A 20,063-nucleotide genomic window follows, 5' to 3' on the forward strand; every position below is an offset into this window, starting at 1 on the left:
CTATGAATCAGATTTTAAACTGTGGTTTGGAGGGGAAGATTTTAGCTTTATTTCCCACTTGCAGAACAAAGAGCATCTGTTTTTGACACTTGCAGTTTTATGCTGATCTGGGAGTTTGACTTGCAATTACAGATTCCATGTCGGGAAACTCAATTCAGATAGCCAATGCAAAATATTCTCCTTACATTTTTTCATTGATTAGGTCACTGTGAAATTAAATCCAAATTATACATGAAAGAACAGAATGCTTAAATGAGAATAAGAGGTAGTATGTGTGATTCTCTTCAGTCCTGTAAATGGTGTGACTAGAAACTCTATAAGCAGATAGACTGGTTATTAGTTTTATTGTTTTATGGAATTTGAAGACAGTGAGTGCTGAAGAATGAACAGACTTTGGCTTGCAAAGTGTTCATGTGTGCTGCAGTAGTGAGGGATAGAACGGTTTCTTGGACACGCTGGGAATGGAGGGAGCCAAAAGTGAGTCACATGGACGACTGCAGACATCACATTTAATTGTGTAATAATACTACAGCAAGCACAATTGGAGCAGGCTTGCTGACCTCACAGCTGAAAGCACTATTTAAGATCTGGCTACCAGATGTTCCAATAGGATCTAGCCAGCAGCTAGCAGAGGTTACCCTGAGTGTTTTAACAGGGAATATTTACAGCCTAATAGTTCGGAAGAGATGATTGCACTAATTTTCGTTTCTGCCCTGCTGTGGGACAAGGCTCAAGCATGGGGATTCAAGGACGGAGTGCTGCATAACTCCATTTGGTTAGGTAAGAAATACTTTAATCATGAATGTTTTGCTGCAAAAGTCACTGTGCCTAACAGTATAAAGATGAGCACCTAGCAGTACAAAATTGAATCCTGCATTAATATTAGCAAAATCCTTTTGTTATTTTATCTTTTTTATCTGAGTGGCGACTGTAAGTTTTGTCCTTATGAGCTTACTATTTTTACTACTTCTCTGAAGTGCAGGGAAAAGTAGTTATGGAATATTTCATCTGAATGTATTTTCCTGCAGCATGAGGTAAAGTGAAAACAGCATTAAATAGTAGTTTCTTCTAATGAAGGAAAATGGGTATGAAAAGAAACATTTGCCAAAGGAATGAATTACTTTCTGCATGAACATACTTCAGATGCCTGGGGTCCTACATATGAAACTAAATGATCTGGAAATAATAGCAATAATATTTCCTAGGTTTCTAGGAAAGTACAAAAATGTGTATGTTTTGGCCGTTGGTTTGTTCACATCATTAAACAGTGGAGAGAATATTCCAAAAGGGCTATAGAAAATGCTGTGGGAATCATTTCTTATACTTCAAGTGGGTTTAAATAGCTCTTAGAGTTCCTTTATAGGTCTTCATAATTATCCAATGCAACAGAAAAACATATCCAGAATATAGTCACGTAAAGGAGCCAAAACAAGAACATACACTGAGTGCTCCGTTTTATAGACAAATATTCACAAACTCCTTTTACCTCTCTAGGATGTTGTGTATTTCTTTAAGGATTTTAAGGAACTCCTGTAGCCGGTACTGTTTCTGTTGTGCTTAGATGTTTCGTGAGGGATTGGGGCCACGCTCTATTAGCTGGTGCAGCAACCACGTGACTCCGGTCCCTTCTCAGAAGACCACATAAACTAACAGGAACATAAATGAGAAGGAGAAGTGATCTATATTGTTTTCCATTTGACTGCACATTTTTAATGACTTCCCTTTCCTTCTAAACTTGGAACGCGCCTGCTGTGTCCCATAGTTGCGGAAGGTGCTCAGGTGGGGGAGAGCTCCGAGGGAGGACAGCTTGGCAGCTTCGTGCGCCACCACCTCAAGGGGCTGCTATTCAAAAAAATGATGACAGAGAAGAGGTTTGCGCGAGAAACAAGCAAAGCTTGTATTTTTGTCTGGAATAACAGGAAAGAGACACAGAAGATAGGTAGGACTGAGGCTGTGTTAAGCCCTGATGGTAGGAGCAGACAAGTTGAATTTAATACGGGCTGTGATGGGTGCTCTCATATGGAAGGGATGTGGTTGGAGCAATGAGCAAAGGGGCTTGCTGGCTCAGGCCGTGGTTTTTCTGTAGCTGGTACAGGCTGTCCCTGCAGAAGTAGTTGGACTTGATGATCTGAAAGGTCCCTTCCAACCTAGACAATTCTATGATTGTACGATTCTAAGTGAGGAGTACATGGCCAAGCACAGGTCTTGTCTGTGGTTTAACCATCCTCACGCTCCCTGGCACAGTTTTGCCCCGAGCCAGCCACTGGTCTGCTAGAGAGTACTCCAGTGCAGCGCCAGGGAGAGCTGGACCACGGACTGTCCCTGGATGAGACCCCCCCGATGGTGGGGAAGGGAGCTCAGGCACACGCCGTGCCGCTTGCACTCATGGCCACAGAATGGGCCCTGCGTGTTTTATTTGCAAATATTGGCATATCCACGTGAGCGCGGCAATCAGCCACCCTGGATGTCACCTTTAGGGGCTTCTACAACGTAAATGCGAATTTGTGATAACAGTGATCATTTAAGCAGTTTTATGAATTGAAGTCAATTTGAAGAAAAAAATTGCTATTTCTTTAAAATGAAGAAACATAGTGCTAACTGGAATGCATAACAAAATTATGCTTTTCTACACCTTTAGCATTTACCATGAGAGTAAATAAAAATAAACCCTGGGGTAAAAACTGATGACTAGCTCTAAATAAACAAACACGTGCAAAATCTGGAAGCGCAGTGTGCAACTTTGAAATAACCACTCCGCTTTCTTATCTCCAGGACTCTCTTGAAGCTCCTTTAGAAATGCACCATTGAGTGTAACTACAGCAATAAAGTTATTGAAACAAAGCTCAAAATGCAGTTAATTGAATTACCAATGGAATTCAATGACATTATATATAAATATATGAAGAAAAATTTGGCAAAATCACAGCCATGCAATTTACGCATCTTTGTATTTAAAAAAAAAAAAAAAGGTGTAACTTGAACAATAAACCCAGTAACCCCAATCTCATACTCAGCATGCATGAGTATTAAAGCAAGACCCTCTCCCCTGAATGAAATCTAGGAATGCGCAGCAACATCCGAGCTTTGCTTATCTCCTCTTCTCCTGATAAAGCATTATCAAGGCCAAACTGAAAATGAAGGGAGTTTTCCATTTTAGCTTTCTTCCTCAGGAAATCATTAGCACAAATATAAAATCTTCAGTTAATGCCAGTCAGAAATGCTCGTGTCTTTTACTTTTTGTCTTGTTACAAAGCATCTTCTGTTTCCTCGGTGAGCATGTAGCGCTGCTGCAGCTCACTCTATTGCCTTCCTGTTAGTGTCTTTCCTGTGTGAATGGAACTTCATTATTGCTCATTTTTGACACAAGCATATTATAACCGAAGGTTTATTGTAAACTGATGAGAGGCTCAGAACAGTCTTGCCCAAATACGCTCGTATGTTTAGTCGAGTGCCAGTTCTTAGTGCCACAAGGTAGGTTTCCCAGGACAGCTGCTGTGCTTTTTGTGTTCCGAATTTCATCCCCGTTCGCACATTCCCGTGCGTCAATGCGGTTTAGAGGCCATACCTACTCCATTTGGTAGGCGGTTGGAACGAGATGATCTTCAAGGTCCCTTCCAACCTGAACAGTTCTATGATTCTATGATTTGGTGGAGTACTCCGAGTATCACTGCGTGCGTCAGCAGAGGCCCGTGCCAGTAACTCTACATGGCCATCCCCTGCTTAACAATTAAATATTTCTTTTTATTTAGTATTTAGTATTTGTGTCATGCATATTGAGGGAACTGTATTAGGCCAAATCTCATTCTTACTGTGTTTGTGCAGAAGAGATTGGCTACCTATTACCATCTCCCATGCTGTGGGTGAGTAGAGGGTCACTGTCCTTGCAGGATCCTGCTGCCTCTGGTCTTCAAGGAGAGATTTTAAGAAATGTGAGTTGGAAGAAACATGCCCTGTCAGCCAGGTAACCCATGATCTTTTGAGTAAGAACCAAAGAAAAAAAAGTGGGTGGAGAAACCCCTGAGACAACAGTCCCAATACGCAGGTTTTCAGGCAAAAACTTTGCTGAAAGTTCTCCCTGTTGCCCAGGAGGAGATTTCCGGCAGGTCAGATAAAGAGAGCAGCCTTCAAGCAGAGTCCCCATCAGAGAAGATGCCGCGCTGAGGCTGGGGCACGTCGTACTCTGTGGTGTTGGCCCCATGGTATATGAACGGTCACTGCATTTACAGTGGTAGGCACGCGCTTGGGCTCGCAAGTAAAAGCAGAATTTCATGCAGGTTTATCTACACGGCCATGATATCGCCTCCATAAAGACTTGCAGTAATTTGTGTGTGTGTGTGTTCATGTATGACTGTGAATATTTGTATATATGTATACAGATATATAAATATGTGAATTTATATTAATTGTTAATAAGTGCAATGCTTTGACCTAGGTCTGTTTTTGCTGGTGCAGTTTATCTTTCTGCACAGCCCCTAACGTAATTAAGAGGGAGGGGAAAAAAATGCCCGGCCAGTTAGATACAAAAAGATCTGATCAGTTAATTAGGATATACTGTTAGGGAATACTGTATCGTTAAACTGTGACACACCGAGCCAGCATCAAGTTGCAAAGCTTGGCAGAGTACGTGTGTGTGGTCTGTATGTTTCCAAAGGCTACTTTTGTCACTTTGCAAAGGGGTGAGAGAGATACAGATTGGTTATTGCTCTCAGCAGGGTAATGCCACCCATCAAGACCTTGCAGGAAGACTCAGTGGTGCTGCTGTTGGTAGAGCAGCCCTTGCAGATGCTGCGGAGAGCAGATTTTCCAGCAATATTCTGTAAAACGTGATGCCCGTCCATACTGGCATTTTAGCGTCAATAAGCGGGGGTGGATACCTTTTGAGGGATAAGATTTGAAAACAATATTGCCAGGTGAAAAAGTCAGGAGAACAACTGAAAATGAGAAGTTTTTACTGTCAGCTCCAAAAGTGATGAGTCTAAGCAGTGGCCGATCCCTGGTGGCACGTCCAGCAGCACTTCCAAGGAAGGAACGGGGTGGGTCTCGCAAAGGTGGCTGCCGGAGCGATGGGAGCTTTTACCAGCAAACATCACTGACAATAAGCTTTGAGACTGCTCTTGCTTTGGCTGTGGCTGGCCACATTTGCAAAGGTGACAAACCTTAGAATTCAGCTGCCGTGAATTGTCAGTTCCAGGTTGTCCCCGGAGCGTGCAGTGAGGCTAAATGGTGCGCTCTTTTCTGTAGTACTCAGATTTTCAATTCAGGCACACCGAATCCAATACAATCGTAGTGTAAAGAAGCAGTGAGTGGATTTACCAGGTTAGACACGGTAGACTACTGAATGAATGAAAAATAATACTTCCTATGAATAATTTTTTAATTAAAATAGATTTATTTTTTTTTAATATGACATACAATTATTCCACAGCTGTTAATTTTTGTGACTCTTCTTTGCAACAGAGCTGGCTTCTTCAGAAAGATTAAGATTTTTCCAGGGGCTATATGTTATCCCATGCCTATGCCAGTGACATTCCCAGTGATGTTACAGAAAGCAGCTCTCCGTCTCCGAGACTCTCGTCGGCAATATCATTTACTTCACTGGGCATGAGGCCAGTGACTGTGTGGGTCCAAAAACTACATTGGCAAATGTCATTCTATATCTAGCAAGGGTTCTCACCATTGCTAACCACAATTCAGTGGTGACTTTATTTTTTTAAAAAAATATCCTAACCTAGCCAAAACTACTGACTCTAAGTATGTCCCTAGAAAAGACATTCTTTTTTTCCCATGATACAAATAACTACTGTGAAAAATGCTTCCTGTTTTGCGTCTTTTTTCAGCCATTTTGTCTAGCGATAGCTACAGACAACCATTTTTCTCGGATTATACTAAATATAAGAAACATCTAAACAAAAATGCCATTCAGATTACATATGCAGATTGGTTCTGAGACAGATTTCCATGCATATGGCATCAGACAAGCGAAACACGAAAAGATTATGAAACTTGCAGTAGTACTGACAGTTTCTAGTTTTCCCTGGAAAGCTGCTTTATATTGTACTTGCAACAGCAAGGAAAAAAATAATGAAAAAAGTGTATTAATTTTCTGTGCAGCAAAAATGTCAGCCAGCAATTGTTCTGGTCCTGCCCTTTGTGACACAAGCTCAGATATTTTTATTTCACATTTTTATTCTCATCGGTTTCTGCCTCTCCTCTATCTAAGTAGCTCTGATTTAACTCCTCTGGAGATTCAAAACAAAGCTCTGATTCATCTTACAAAGGCACTTACAGTTACATCCAAAAGAATGCTGTGATAGCAATCCAGAAGGAGCTTCCCCTGAGTCAGGACACACAGAACTAGTGACGCTGACACCAGCCGATCGTTCCCATAACTACTGCCTTCTGAGTAGTCCTAGGGGAGTCCTTCCCTGCATTTGTTGATTTTCTGTTGTTCAAAACCTCACCAAGCTCTGACTAGCTCTGTTGTTCAAAACTTTTCCCCAAAAAAACATACCTTTGGGTTGCAAAAACATGTCTTTGGGTTGGGAGGGACATATTTTCCTGACACTTTCCAAGTGGCACAGCCACTAGCTGAACGTTTTGTTTCTCATCTCACCTGGGCAGTAGCCCAAAGTGCAGGTCTGGGGGAAACTGCTGGAGGCGGTGAGAGCACGCCAGGGGGTGGGCCAGCTGGGATACCATACTGAAATCATTTATTGCTTTGGTCCCACAGAACGAGCAGCTGGAGTGTATCACAGGGAGGCACGCTCTGGGAAGTACCAGCTCACCTATGCAGAAGCAAAAGCCGTCTGTGAATACGAGGGAGGACACCTAGCCACGTATCAGCAGCTGGAGGCAGCAAGAAAAATAGGTTGGAAAAAAATCACGGCTGTTTGCTTTTCACCTCGCTCATTCATAATGTTGCCGGCCTTGTATTTTCATGAATGCTGTGAACTCTGGGACTGGGAGACTTGTAAACTCCCTGGATTTTTGCCCAAGTTGCATGCAGTTTTCCCCCTCAGTAACAGAGCATGACTGCGCTACCTACGGAGCTGTCGGGGATAACGTCTGCACACACTGCATGCCCCTGAGCTCTGGGTGCAGCGCAGTCCCGGAACCAGTAACACCCAGCGGAGAGCTCTTTGGCTGAGCTGGGAAGCAACGGTACCTCCCCAGGTACAGCACCTGGGGGCTGCTGGGGGCTGCAGGGGAAGGTCTTTATCCCCAGGGAGCTTCTACAGTAAATGTGCATTGCTATTTTTCATATCATCAGTCAAGGTGTTGTCATAATGTTTATTCCAGCCGTACTTGCTCTGAGAGTGGTGTGCTTGAAGCGAAAAGCGGAGCTGAGTGAGGGCTCTACTGTATTCCTATCTGATTCCTAATAAGAAATTATGAATTCATTCAGAGCATTGGGAAAACAATGGAAAATATCCTCCACTCTAGAAATTTGCAGGCTGCGCCGTTGAGTCAGAAGCTGGCTCTCAGCGCCAGCACACATGTAAAAAGGGTACTTTTGTCTTTTCTGAGTAGCTCATAGTCCTAGGGCGCCACAAATATGTTCCAGTCCGTCTCCGTGAAAACATTGAATTGGTCTCTATCAGACAGCAAATAACATTGCATTCCTTGGCTATTGTTGTTAAGTTCTCAGCCACAAAATGCATTAACAGGATCTTTTTGTTTAGCAAGAAATACTTGAGGTATTTCAGGTATTTAAATTTAAAGTGTTTTAAGTAAAAACTTTGTTTTCTTAGCTCTCTTTCGTATGTAGTATTTTATTCACTCTCAGAGCTTAATGCTGCAAACTCTTGAGATAGGATGACTTCAAAAGGGAGCCAAAGAACACACTTATCTAACTCATCCAGCATATAATTTGATTACAAATGCTGGTACAGCACTTAAAACTCACTACCCGGGAAAATATATAGTCCATCTGCATCTGATTTCTGTTTTCAAATGAAGTACCAATAATCATATTGTGGAGAACACAATGCAATTTTATATTCTGTGTTTAAAATTATCCTCTCACAGTACTGTTCTTTCCTGTAATTCAATTTCTATTAGGCCAATTACACCCAAGTCATTGATCAGCTTGAGTAAGGCTTTACCTACTAGAATAAGAAGCAGAGTTTCTTGCCTAGGACCCATTTAGAACATCCATGTCACGTTTTCTCCCTGTTGCAGGTTTCCACGTGTGTGCTGCTGGCTGGATGGCAAAGGGCAGAGTTGGTTACCCCATAGTAAAAGCTGGTGCCAACTGTGGCTTTGGAAAAACGGGTATTGTTGATTACGGGTTTCGCCTCAACAGAAGCGAGAGATGGGATGCCTACTGCTACAACCCTAACGGTGTGTTTAAAAACAACCCATTGCTCTTCGGGTCTAAGATTATGACTACACTCCATGCTATCTGGCTGCGCAAAGGCACCCCGGCTCTGCATGAATTAGCTTCAATGCCATAAATATGCTGTCTGAGGAGGGGGGTGTGTTGATAGAAATGTATTTGGAGCCTTGCACCAAGCCCCCTCTGCCGTTACCTGCAGCTGATCTGGCTTGCTCAGCGCTCCGTGTCCCTGCGCTGCATTGCACCACATGTAACTGGGCCTAAGCAAAGTCCTTTCAGAAACTAAAAATACAGTGATATGCTGTTGTTGATTAAAAAGGTAAGTAATATTTCCACGTGATGTGTGAATGTCTTGTTTTCTATAAGAGTGTTTACAATTAGCCTACAACTTCATCTAAGTAATCTGAATTGTTTAACATAGGAACCATTTTCCAGATATTTTGCCTGTAAACAGGCTAAATTTAGCGTTAACCCTTATTCCTTCTTTCTTGTGCCCGAGATAGAACAACTTTTGAAAATGCATGCTATGTCTGGGACTGAAATACCTGACAGATCCAGCTCCCAGCAGGTGTGGGGGGTTGTGGGGGGGGGTGCGGGGGTGTGTGTCAACTCTATGCGCTGCTTGGCTCTCCTGCTCCTCCAAGCGCACTACCCTGCCTGGCAGAGCCAAAAGCTGGAGTTGTCCGTGACGTCTGTACAGCTGTGCACATTTTGTTTGTGCTCAGAAGGCTGAAGCTTGTTTATGTTAGCGGGGCAGTTGTTAATCAAATAGCTCTGTGGGGTGGGGGACGCTCACAGATGTTCAGCATACAAAGAGAACTGCAAGCGGGACTACTGCATTCGCTATTACTGCATGTAAGCTGTCAGCCCCACTTTCTCCTTTGTCAGCCTCCTCCTCTGGGCTGAGAGGTAGTTACTTTCCAAACGCACTGTTTGGTTAGAGGACAAAAGGAAACCAGGACTGCCAACACTCAGCAGCTTGAGTCAGCCCCATGAAGGATACGTATTCACGCTTGATGGACAGCCTGCTAAAAAAAAGCCTGGCAGAGTTGTCTGCTTTGCAGGTGGGAGACAAGTAGCCTGGGGGAACAAAGACAAACCTCGGCTTGAATTGAGCCGGTGCTCTTCTCTAGGATGCTAAAGATGTCAAGAGGAACTTGCGGAACTGTTTGCATGTTTGAAATCTACATCCAACCTAGCAATGATCTGCAGCTGAAGAGTACAGGACAATGCACAGACTGAGGTTTAATCACACTATCCAGCCTAAGGGACCCAACTCAGGAGCCCTGGATCACCCTTAGAAAGTATCTCCCCCTCCCCCAGGTCTGAACATAGGCAACTATGACAAATCCTAACGTCAGGCCGTGTGAGGTCCCCAAATTGGTTTGTCCCACCATCAGGGAGCTGTTAGAGTTCAAATGGCCACTGAATCAAACCAGAATGAGTGTTTTTCGTCCCAAAGGAGACATTCCAAAGGGAGTGAAGAGCTGCAGCAATAACAGGAGTACAATGCAGTGTGTGAGATAATTAGCCTTTATACGTTTTCTTGAGGAAGACACACTTTCAGGAGGTTTTTGAAGAAGAAAGGATGAAACTGAATGGCAGGGTGACTTGGAAATACAGCTGTAAAGCTTACAGTTTGACATAGCCAGAAACCCCAAATGCCTTTTTCATAAAACACTTAGCTCTGGCCCAAAGTCCACTGGAGTCCATGAAAGGTTTTCCTCTGAATTGAGTGAGTTTTGGATCATGCCTCTTGTTTCCAAGATACCAGCTCCCAAAAGCTAGCAATGACTGACGTTTCTTGTGAATGCTGGCTGCTTAAATATATGAAAAGTGCAATCACCCCAGATGTTCCTATGTGATTTTCTAGGGATCTTCTGGGTCAAAGTGCACAAAGATTTAAACCATAGCCATATCCAGCATGAATGCTTAAGCTATGATGTTTTTATTTTTCTCTCAGGAAAAGAATGTGGTGGAGTCTTCACAGATTCAAAACATGTTTTTAAGTCACCGGGCTACCCAAATGAGTATGAAAACGAGCAAATTTGCTACTGGCATATTAGAGTAAAGTACGGACAACGTATTCATCTACAGTTTCTAGAGTTTGATGTTGAAGACGACACTGCTTGTATGGCTGATTTCTTGGAGATCTATGATAGCTATGATGATATCAGTGGCTTTGTGGGCAGGTAAAGCAATTCCACTTTTAATATGCAAATAATCAAATTATTTGATTTTTTTTCCCAGAACATTACTTCAGAAGAACACTGTATTGCCTTATCCAATTACCACCTCTGAAATGCCCATAACACTTGTAGCAATAGCACCTGACGTATCTTTCCTGGCAATTTACTGTCATTAACACAGGCCTGGAAAGAGTTTCAGAGAATTGCACTTTGCCCTTTTCTGCTTTGTTAAACGACATGAAAGAAAACTTTTTGCTTAACTGCTTATCATAATTCTCTATCATTATACAGGAATAACTCCTAGCAATCTCAAACAGTATTTTGTATTTGCTTTAATTGAAAGGAGGGAGGCAGGGTGTTAAACTGTTCGCAAAAATGTATTTCATTTAAATTACTATTTGCTACAGAAGTATAATATTTTCTAACAAAATTGCAACAGAACAAGTGTTATATATCATCTCTCTTACTAGATTTAGTTTCCCTCTTTGCTTAATTCTCACTTTCTTTTTTTCAATGTCATCTTTCTGCTTGTTCTTTAGCAGTCATGTTTTGGTACGAAGTACCTCAATTTTCCAGAACAAAAAGTAAACCAGAAAAAGTGATAATAAACACTTCTCAATTCCTGCCACTTTTCACATCCTCTCTACAAATCATGTGTAGCAAAGCAAGGATATAGTCCATTTGTTTTGTCTTTACAGATAAATTTGACAATGTTTTTCCTTTCTTAGCCTTGGGCCATTGCTCTTTTCCTTAGCGCCTTGTTAAATTGCTCTTTCTCTTGTTTTGCATCATTTACTTCCTGCATATATTGAAAAATGTTTCCTGCATTTTTCCCTCCCCTTAACCTTACTATAAGATAATGACAAAAATACATTAGGCAATTGCTTTAACGTATAGCAGAGAAGTAAAGACACTGCCTACCTGTAACCACTTTAGCCCCGGAAGCCACAGCTCCAAAGCAGAGTACAGCCTGCGAGCCACCAGGGCTGTGGCAGATTTCCTGCGTTGTTTAGTCGTGACCATTTCTATTTTTTCCCAGGTTTTGTGGAGATGAGTTGCCAGACGACATCATTAGCACAGGTAATATATTTGCGCTCTTTATGGTTAAAAAGAAAAAATCAGCCCAAAGCACCTTTTCTCCCTCCTTTCTAATAATATATGGTTAAGATGCCCATAGACACAATCTCTGCTTCCTGTCATAAATGGCTATTCAAAACTGCCAGCGTGCTCTTTCATCAGTGCAATTACTTCTAAATAAACGTAAAAGTAAAAAAAGCCTAGTTAGAAGATAACCAGGGTGCATCCTGCTGGCCTTAGGGAGGTAGTGCATCTACGCACGTTCCTGAGCTTTCACGCCGCAGATCCGGCATTAGTAACGGAGCCCACCTATGCACACAGCCTTCGGGCACCAGTTTTTCCCATTCCAAGAGCAAGGATTGCAAGAACAGTTCCAAAGCCGGTTATAGACATTATTCTTTGTGTATGTTTAAACAGCAGGTCGAGGTCTGATTACATGTAAATCGAAGCCACTTTTACCTCTCTTTGCTCAAGCATCACAAAGTCGCTGTAGCACAAATGTGACGTGAGCCACCCACGCGGGGAAGCAGCCGTGTTCCCTGGGACAGTCTACGGACAGTCTGCGCTGAAACTTGCGTTACCACACTCCAGCCACAGCTGTAATCAGCAGAAAGAGAATAGAAAAGTTGAATTGTGCCATCCCTGATCTCCCCGTTGCCTGGTGGAGACGAGCAGATGACACTCGCGGCAGAGCGATGCAGCAGCTGCACCGCTGTGTCACCTAGGGATCCATGAGGCTCTGTGCCAGCTGTGTCTCACACACGGAGTGTGACATTTCACAGGTGGAGTGAAGCAGAGCAGCATTTTAAAGAACAGGAGATGCTTTGCAGAAAGCACTGGGTACAGCAAAACTTTATCAACCTCTGGGCTCTGCAAACAAAGAAAACTGATGAGAGTCTGCCTGGTTTTCCATGGGGCTAATGGAACCAGAATCCTCCCAGCCGGGAACTAGACAGACCAGGCAGATTGCGCTAAAGGTCTCAGAAGCAAGCAAGCAAGAGCACTTTAAAAGTAACTCTGAAATATGCCACCTGAAAACCTAACCTTTGTTTTTCTTTTTCTTGTCCCAGGCAATGTTATGACCTTGAAGTTTTTGACAGATGCCTCAGTGACTGCTGGTGGTTTTCAAATTAGGTATATGACTATGGACATGCCTTCAAAGTTAAGTGATGGGAAGAATACAACATCCCAAGGGAAAACAAACTTCTTATCTGGGAAATTTGGTATTATGTGAGCAGACTAGTGAGATACGCTCAATAAGAAACATGTTTTAGAACTCAATTCAGATTCCTGTTTCTTCAGATAAGACATTTTCTTCATAACTTTCTGACTTTTTATTTTCTGCTTTTATATAAGTTTTGTTAATAAAGTATACTAGGAAATAAATTATAAAATATACTTACATGAATAATAGAAGACTATTTTTTCATTACATGTACTGTAAAAATCTGAAGAACTCATTGTTACCAAAGATTTTAAAAGTATTTTTCTATATAAACTGCTCCTTCTCCTCATTTCTTGCACCATTTGATCAAAATTTTTGTGTGACTGTTTCAATTTTTTTTTTAAATTTAATTTGCTGTTCTATCCTTATTTTCCTTTAGAGTAAGCTTATTTTTAAAATACATAAATTCATCTTGTGGATGGCCTAGAAGCCACCCATGTGATTGTCTGAAGTCAAAAGACTGGGAAGCAGCATGAAAAGCACAGAGTCAATTATATTATCATCATAATTTTGTTGTGAGATGAATCAGAAACTACTCAATTAATTTTGTCAGGGTTTCCTCATCCAGAGAAGAGATGTTCAAGTCCTTTTACTTCTCTGATTTCACTTAGTAAAGAATCAAATTAAATCAAATGAAATTGCATCAGAAGCAATTGCTAATCGAGTACCAGCAAATCTGTTCGGAAGATCCTGTCGAGATGCTGTATGTTGTTTACACGGGTTTTAAAAAGGCTGTACTATTTTGAATTGATGAGCATAAATCATTCTCCGTATGTTTTTAACTTCAGTTTAAATTCCTCAGTCTGAAGCAGCATTAAAGCTACCTCTGTTTTAATCGTGTCCTGAGTTTCCAATGAATTCTTTTTATTTCTTGAGAACTTTTCAGACTTTAAAACGTTTTTCTTGATTTAAAGCAGTAAATAGATTTTAAGAGTTTCTTTCTCTCGCTCTGAATGGTTTCCTGACCCCAGATCTGCTGAAGTCTAATGCCCGCTGAGAATCTCCCTGTGAACTATATTTTTGTTTGGAGCACTGGGAATTCCTCAGACAGAGTTTTGCACAAGAGGGGGAGAATCTTAAGCTAGTAAGACCCATCTTTGCTTTATTTATTCTAATTCTCAGTTCTTTAAATTTATTTCATCTTTGAGATTTTATTGTTGTAATTTCACTGGGAATACGATCCTGCTTCCCAGCTGTACTGGAGAGCAATGTTGCCGTTTGCACTGCAGCTTTTCTCCCTGCCATTTCCAAGAATTTATTAATGTTTTATATAATGCTATTATTTCCTGTGAGCGCCAGGAAATAAAGTTCATATCACTAGGTTTAATGGGATCATGCTGCACCTAAAATCTACTGGCGCTTTTTAATCCTGCCACCAGGTGGACTGAATAAACCTGTTCACATCCTCCCGTTATAAAATGTCAGTCCAAGATCAGCAAAAGTGTTTGTTAATAAGGAAAACACATGAAGAGAACTGTTAACATTTTTTTTATGACCTAGGATGGTTTTTTCATTGGTTTTGGAGTTGTTCTGTTGTTTCTTTAATTGAGAAGCAACAGGTCTTGAGCGGGTGTGGATCAGAACCAAAGGGTGTAAAGGGAATATCTGCCTGTCCAGAAAGCCCCATGGAGCCGGAGTGGTGACGCTGTTTGGGGAAGAGTTTCTTTCCAGGACAGGCACTCCTGCTAAGCATCTCCAACGCCATGACGAAGCCCTGCGGATGACTAAAGACTCAGCCATTAACGTTAGTGCTCAGGCCCATCACTACCCCTGGGAAAACGGGCTTCTCCGCACTTCAGATTTGCTGCCACTGCCATTATTTCATACTACACCCGCAAATGCCCTGAGGTAATTCACCACACGTCCGTTACTTGTCCCCTCTCAGTGGCTTTACCTACCATGAGGTGGGAATTACTGTGCACAGCCAGGCACTAACGTCTCCCACCCGGAGATGATGACAGCAGGTATTGGGCAGCGTGTGGTGCTGCAGCCATGGCAGGGAGCGAAGACCCAAGGACACTTTTCCCTGACATTCGGAAACCCTGCACCTACTTGGGGACCAAAAAAATCCCAACTGGAAATGGCTGCGGGGCGGTTTCTGCAGAGCTTGAGCTCCATTCTAGCTGCTGATCAGCTCTGGGAGTCTAGAGACTATATTCCAGTCACAAATAAATGATTTGGCTGGGGAGGTGGGCACATGCCAACCTCATAAAGTTCAACAAGGCCAAGTGCAAGGTCCTGCACGTGGGTCGGGGCAATCCCAAGCACAAATCCAGGCTGGGTGGAGAATGGCTGGAGCAGCCCTGAGGAGAAGGACTTGGGGGGGCTGGTGGGTGAGAAGCTCAACACGAGCTGGCAACATGCACTGGCAGCCCAGAACCCCCCACAGCCTGGGCTCATCCCCAGCAGCGTGGGCAGCAGGGCCAGGGGGGGATTCTGCCCCTCTGCCCCGCTCTGTGAGACCCCCCTGCAGCGCTGCCTCCAGCTCTGGGGCACCAACAGCAGAAGGACACGGAGCTGTTGGAGCGGGGCCAGAGGAGGCCCCGGAGATGCTGGGAGGGCTGGAGCCCCTCTGCTGTGGGGACAGGCTGAGAGAGCTGGGGGGGTTCAGCCTGGAGAAGAGAAGGCTCCGCGGAGACCTTCCAGCCCCTGCCAGGCCCTCAAGGGGCTCCAGGAAAGCTGGGGAGGGACTCTGGAGCAGGGAGGGGAGCCACGGGACGAGGGGGAAGGGTTTTACACTGACAGAGGGGAGATTGAGATGAGACGTGAGGCAGAAATTGTTTGCTGTGAGGGCGGTGAGCCCCTGGCCCAGGGTGCCCAGAGAAGCTGTGGCTGCCCCATCCCTGGAGGGGTTCAAGGTCAGGTTGGACGGGGCTTGGAGCAACCTGGGCTGGTGGGAGGTGCCCAGGGCAGGGCGTTGGAACCATAAGATCTTTAAGGTTCCTTCCCACCCAAACCGTTCTACGATTAGCACAGACAGAGCGCTCCTGTCAGGGCCGGGGCCGCACCGCGCGGGCCGGCAGCCGGCAGCCTGACGGCCGCCGGAGATGCGAGACGGACAGCCCCCCGCGCCCCCTCCACCAATCAGCGGCGAGGGGCGGTGCCCGCCGGGGGCGGTGCCCGCCAGGCGCGGGAAGCGATCCATCGCTCGGCGCTCCGCCGCGCGCGGAGAACGCGCGTGGCGCCGGTTCGATGTCCTCCGGTTCGGCCGCCGGCCCCGCCTCCCCGCGCTTCCCATTGGCTGGACCGGCGCAGCCCGGGCTCGCGCGCCGCGAGTCCCGCCCGCCGCCATCTTAGCCCGGGAGACGGCTGGGGTCGGTGCTGGCGGCACTGAGCTGCTCGGCCCTCGCACCATGAGCGCTCCTGCCGCCTGCCCCGGCTTGCAGCCGCTGCTGGAGACCCTGGAGGATCCGGCCGCCCCGCTGGGGGACCTCACTGACGCGCATCTCACTATCGCCAAGTGAGTGCGGGCCGCCGCCTCCTTCTCCTGTAGCGTGAGGGGAGCGAGGGGGCCCGCGCCTCCTGAGGGAACGGCGGCCGCCCTCAGCCTGTGTGGCCCCTCGACGGCGCGGAGGGAGAGGACGGTGTGCATGCCCGGGCCGGCGAGCTCGGCCCACGTTGGCCGGGCCGCGGTCGGAGAGAGGGAGCCTAGGGCAGGCGCTGGTGCCGTGGCGGGGCAGGCAGGGAAGCCTCTGCCCGGCCTGAAATTCGCGTGGTTGGGAGGGCTGCAGGGCTCGGGACTGCGTGGCCGCCGGCTGTAGGTCGTGGGAAATGTGCCGGCATGGAGTGGGGGAAGGAGAAGGGAGGGAGGGAGCGCGTCTTCTGCGTGTGTGCTCATCCGAGAGCCTCCTCTTACATTTCCTGGGGAAACTGCGGAGATAGTGGGGAATAGTAACTTTTTCCCTCCTGAAAGAAGACTTGCATGTCAGCTGTATGATTGATAAAGTTAGGTTTGTTGTGTTTTGGAATGATCGCGTCTTCTCTTAATTGCATTTCCTTCTGGAAAGTATGTTTTAACCATGAGGTTCTGCTTTTACCTGGATCTTTTGAATTTGTTAGCATATATGTGCAAAGGCATTATCTCTTTCTGTCGGTATCCCCCTTGAGTTCCTGCCTCTCAGTTTTGTAGTGACTTTTAAAGTTCTGACTGCTTAGATGTCAGTGATACTGATCACACTGTAAGATTTTACAGGCTTCTAGTAGTAACTGCCAAAAAAACCCAGTATAACTTAAAAATAGTATTAAACAACAGATTTCTCAGGTTGTCTTGTGGATGATTGCACTTAGTATGGTTGGTTTTTTGCTCTGTGAAACTAATAAGTTCACGTTTTACAGGACAAGTACAGCTTTTCTGTATGGATGTTCTTCAGATATATGCAAAGTCATCGCTATTAGTTGCCAAACCAGAATTTTCCCAGAGTGGGGAGCTTGCACTCTAGAACTACTTTTGAGGAATGAGCTTTTTAAGCTTATATATTTCTGTGGAAAGTATATCTAATTTTCATCAGTCCTTTAGAGTTTGCATATTAACTTTTAAACCTTTTTATAAAAGATGATTAAAAAAAAGTGAAAGCCCATAATGTTTTTTACAAAGACACAAAATGGGTCATTAGTGACTTCATTTTTTCCAATATACTAGGACGTGCGTACTTTATAGTACAGCGTTTTACTGATATGTCAGGCGAACTGCGGTCACTGGCATTTTTGCTCTTAAACTTCTTCAGTGTTGTATTTTAGCTTTGTAAGGAAAGAAATGTCTCCCTGCTAGGTAGTGAATTTTTTTTAGAATAGAAGTTTAAAGTTACGTCAGTTATATCATGTTTGACCTGTGAATATTGCTTTGTTTCCCTTCTGCAACTCGAAGTCGCTTGACGGGTGAGGAAGGCAAAGAATTCACTGCAGATGTCAGAAAACACTTTTCTCAACTTTGCAAAGTGTTTAAGGTACGTCTTTTCCATTTAATTTTTTATACTTTGGTGAACAAAGATATGTTTAGGTGGTCAAGCTTAGTGGGCATTGTAAGACTTGAATTCAAGTTCATTTCATAAGAATTCAAGCTAGTGACATAGCAGTAAGGGTTTGTTGGCAAAATATATCTTCCATGTTACTAGAAAATACTACAGAAAAAATAAAATACAGGGTCTCAGATATGTTCAGGCAGTGTTAGGCAGTCAAATCTGATCTTTCAGACAGAAGAGAGAAAGTGTGTTCTGTCCGCCTTTAGAAACACTTTGTTGAATCGGAATATGCAGTAAATGTCAAATTTTTTTGATCATTAAGGTAGAGACTGTTCTTAGCCATCTCTTTTTCCTGTCTTAGATGTTTAAAAACAATGGGGGCGTGAAGTGGTAGTATGCAGCAAGTGAAGAAGTAAAGAACTTCGGATGTTTAGAAGTTACTTCAGTAAAGATGTCTAATTACAGAGAACAAAAATGTCTTCAGAACGTCAAACTGTTTTACTGATTTGGAGTGTATGTAATTAGGAGGAGTTTCCTAAATGGGTGCATTTTTCATCAAGTGCGTGTGTTTGACAGCTCTCGCTTCATTGAGCAGAAGTGTTGGTATTAAGACGATACTTCACAGCTACTTCTGTAACCCGAAACTTTATGTTTATGTTTTTTTCAGGCACACATTTCTAATCAAAACTCAGAGCTAAGTAATGCAGCATTACAGGCGTTAGGATTTTGCGTTTTTAATTCAAACATTACATCTGGATTATCTGGTAAGCAAACAAACTTCAGTGTGGATGCTGGTTGTGTGTATGTGTATATATAGATCAGAGTTCTTTCTTTATGTCTTTGTTAGCATATACTTTAATTTTGACCAAGTTCACTGTTCCCAAGTGGTGCAGTGGTTTTGTCTCTACTATGAGAAGTATGATCAGTTCATTATTTCCATCTTGTACAAAAAAAACTAGTGTTTTTTTCATGCTGTTATACTAACACTGTTTTACTAACTTTTAATTTCACTAAATGCTTTGGTAGCAGTTAGGTACTGTAATTAGTTTTATGGAATTAGTAATAAAAAAACAAGTCCAGGCAGAAAAACAATGAAGAATGCTTTCTTGTTTGTGGAATTGGGGTATGATGGTAGTGCTTATCAGTGTTTTTCAGCCTTTACCTGGTGATTCCTGGTTGTTACATTGATTCATAGAATCATAGAATGGTTTGGGTGGGAAGGGACCTTAAAGCCCACCCAGTGGCACCCCCTGCCCTGGGCAGGGACACCTCCCACCAGCCCAGGTTGCTCCAAGCCCCGTCCAACCTGGCCTTGAACCCCTCCAGGGATGGGGCAGCCACAGCTTCTCTGGGCAACCTAGGCCAGGGGCTCACTGCCCTCACAGCAAACAATTTCTGCCTCACATCTCATCTCAGTCTCCCCTCTTACAGTTTAAAACAACTTCTGGTTGAATGGATCTTTAGTAATGTTAACTGAGCAAAATGACCCAAAACTTGCTAAGACGCTGATTAGAATTAAATGAACAGAATTTGAGTGCTGTGTATTCTGTTTTCAGCAACTGAAATACGAGACTTGCTTTCAATGGTGAACAGTGTTGCTGTAAAAACTTCAGACAAAAACACTCGCACTCGGGCACTTTGGGTGATCTCTAAGCAGGCGTTTCCTTCTGAAATTGTTAAAAAGGAGGTAAGTTTCTTTGCTATTTTTTGTGTGTGGCCTCTTTTCCTAGGGAGATGAGACTTGTGCAATCTCTTGGTCATTCTCCACTCAGTAGGTTTTGAATCTGAAGATCGTTTTCCATCAGATTTGACAGCCAAGTGTAGGGCCTAAGTTCTTGGAAAAAATCTAAGGGCAGCTACAGAGGGAGAAGAGCCAACAAATTATTGCATCTCTTGAGGGAGAAGCTGTGGTGTGAGCAATTCTGTTAGATACAAGTGAAGCAGCATAGGGGAGAAATGTGAATACTCAAGTTTGATCAGACTCACTCAGTTTGCTGTAACCTTAAAACTAGACCAAGCATAATCCAAACACAGGGCACAGTCCTGGGAAACAAAATTTCATAATTTTGGCTCCTCATGGAAATAGTTGTATTTAGATGCACACTCTAATGTTGTCGTCTTATTTCCTCAGGTGTCCAGTATAATTTCTACCCTGGAAACAATACTTACTAAAGGAGATGTACAATCTATGGTGGTTGAATACGAAGCACTAAATGTTATTATACGGTACGTGCGCTGCAATTTTGTTAAAATAGATGCTTAGTTTTTGGGGCAAA

The 20,063-nt window shown here is 43.8% G+C and overlaps 2 protein-coding genes across 3 annotated transcripts in view; both read left to right on the plus strand.

Annotated features, from left to right (window-relative positions):
- The first annotated feature begins 528 nt into the window (after positions 1 to 528).
- On the plus strand, positions 529 to 13,765 carry TNFAIP6 (TNF alpha induced protein 6). The gene is made up of 6 exons (XM_074594570.1): positions 529 to 780; positions 6,731 to 6,868; positions 8,182 to 8,343; positions 10,302 to 10,530; positions 11,567 to 11,607; positions 12,675 to 13,765. The coding sequence occupies exons 1-6, from the start codon at positions 687 to 689 to the stop codon at positions 12,836 to 12,838; spliced, it is 828 nt and encodes a 275-aa protein (XP_074450671.1). The 5' UTR covers positions 529 to 686; the 3' UTR covers positions 12,839 to 13,765.
- Positions 13,766 to 16,093: 2,328 nt separating this feature from the next.
- RIF1 (replication timing regulatory factor 1) overlaps positions 16,094 to 20,063 on the plus strand; it is a 30,410-nt gene continuing 26,440 nt past the window's right edge. For both annotated transcript variants that reach the window (XM_074594104.1, XM_074594105.1), the window contains exons 1-5: positions 16,094 to 16,289; positions 17,694 to 17,772; positions 18,455 to 18,551; positions 19,344 to 19,474; positions 19,919 to 20,013. In XM_074594104.1, coding sequence (XP_074450205.1) covers positions 16,183 to 16,289; positions 17,694 to 17,772; positions 18,455 to 18,551; positions 19,344 to 19,474; positions 19,919 to 20,013 — 509 coding nt within the window. In that variant the 5' untranslated portion in view covers positions 16,094 to 16,182. The remainder of the gene's footprint in view (positions 16,290 to 17,693; positions 17,773 to 18,454; positions 18,552 to 19,343; positions 19,475 to 19,918; positions 20,014 to 20,063) is intronic.

This window comes from Larus michahellis, chromosome 7 (assembly GCF_964199755.1).
Source record: "Larus michahellis chromosome 7, bLarMic1.1, whole genome shotgun sequence".
NCBI lineage: Eukaryota > Metazoa > Chordata > Aves > Charadriiformes > Laridae > Larus > Larus michahellis.

What these genes read in the sequence shown, in the direction of transcription:
- TNFAIP6 (XM_074594570.1), top strand. Translation starts at nt 687, where the DNA reads ATGATTGCACTAATTTTCGTTTCTGCCCTGCTGTGGGACAAGGCTCAA. An exon ending in GCATAACTCCATTTGGTTAG is followed by an intron (nt 781 to 6,730) that starts GTAAGAAATACT and finishes TTGGTCCCACAG; the next exon opens with AACGAGCAGCTGGAGTGTAT. An exon ending in ATCAGTGGCTTTGTGGGCAG is followed by an intron (nt 10,531 to 11,566) that starts GTAAAGCAATTC and finishes ATTTTTTCCCAG; the next exon opens with GTTTTGTGGAGATGAGTTGC.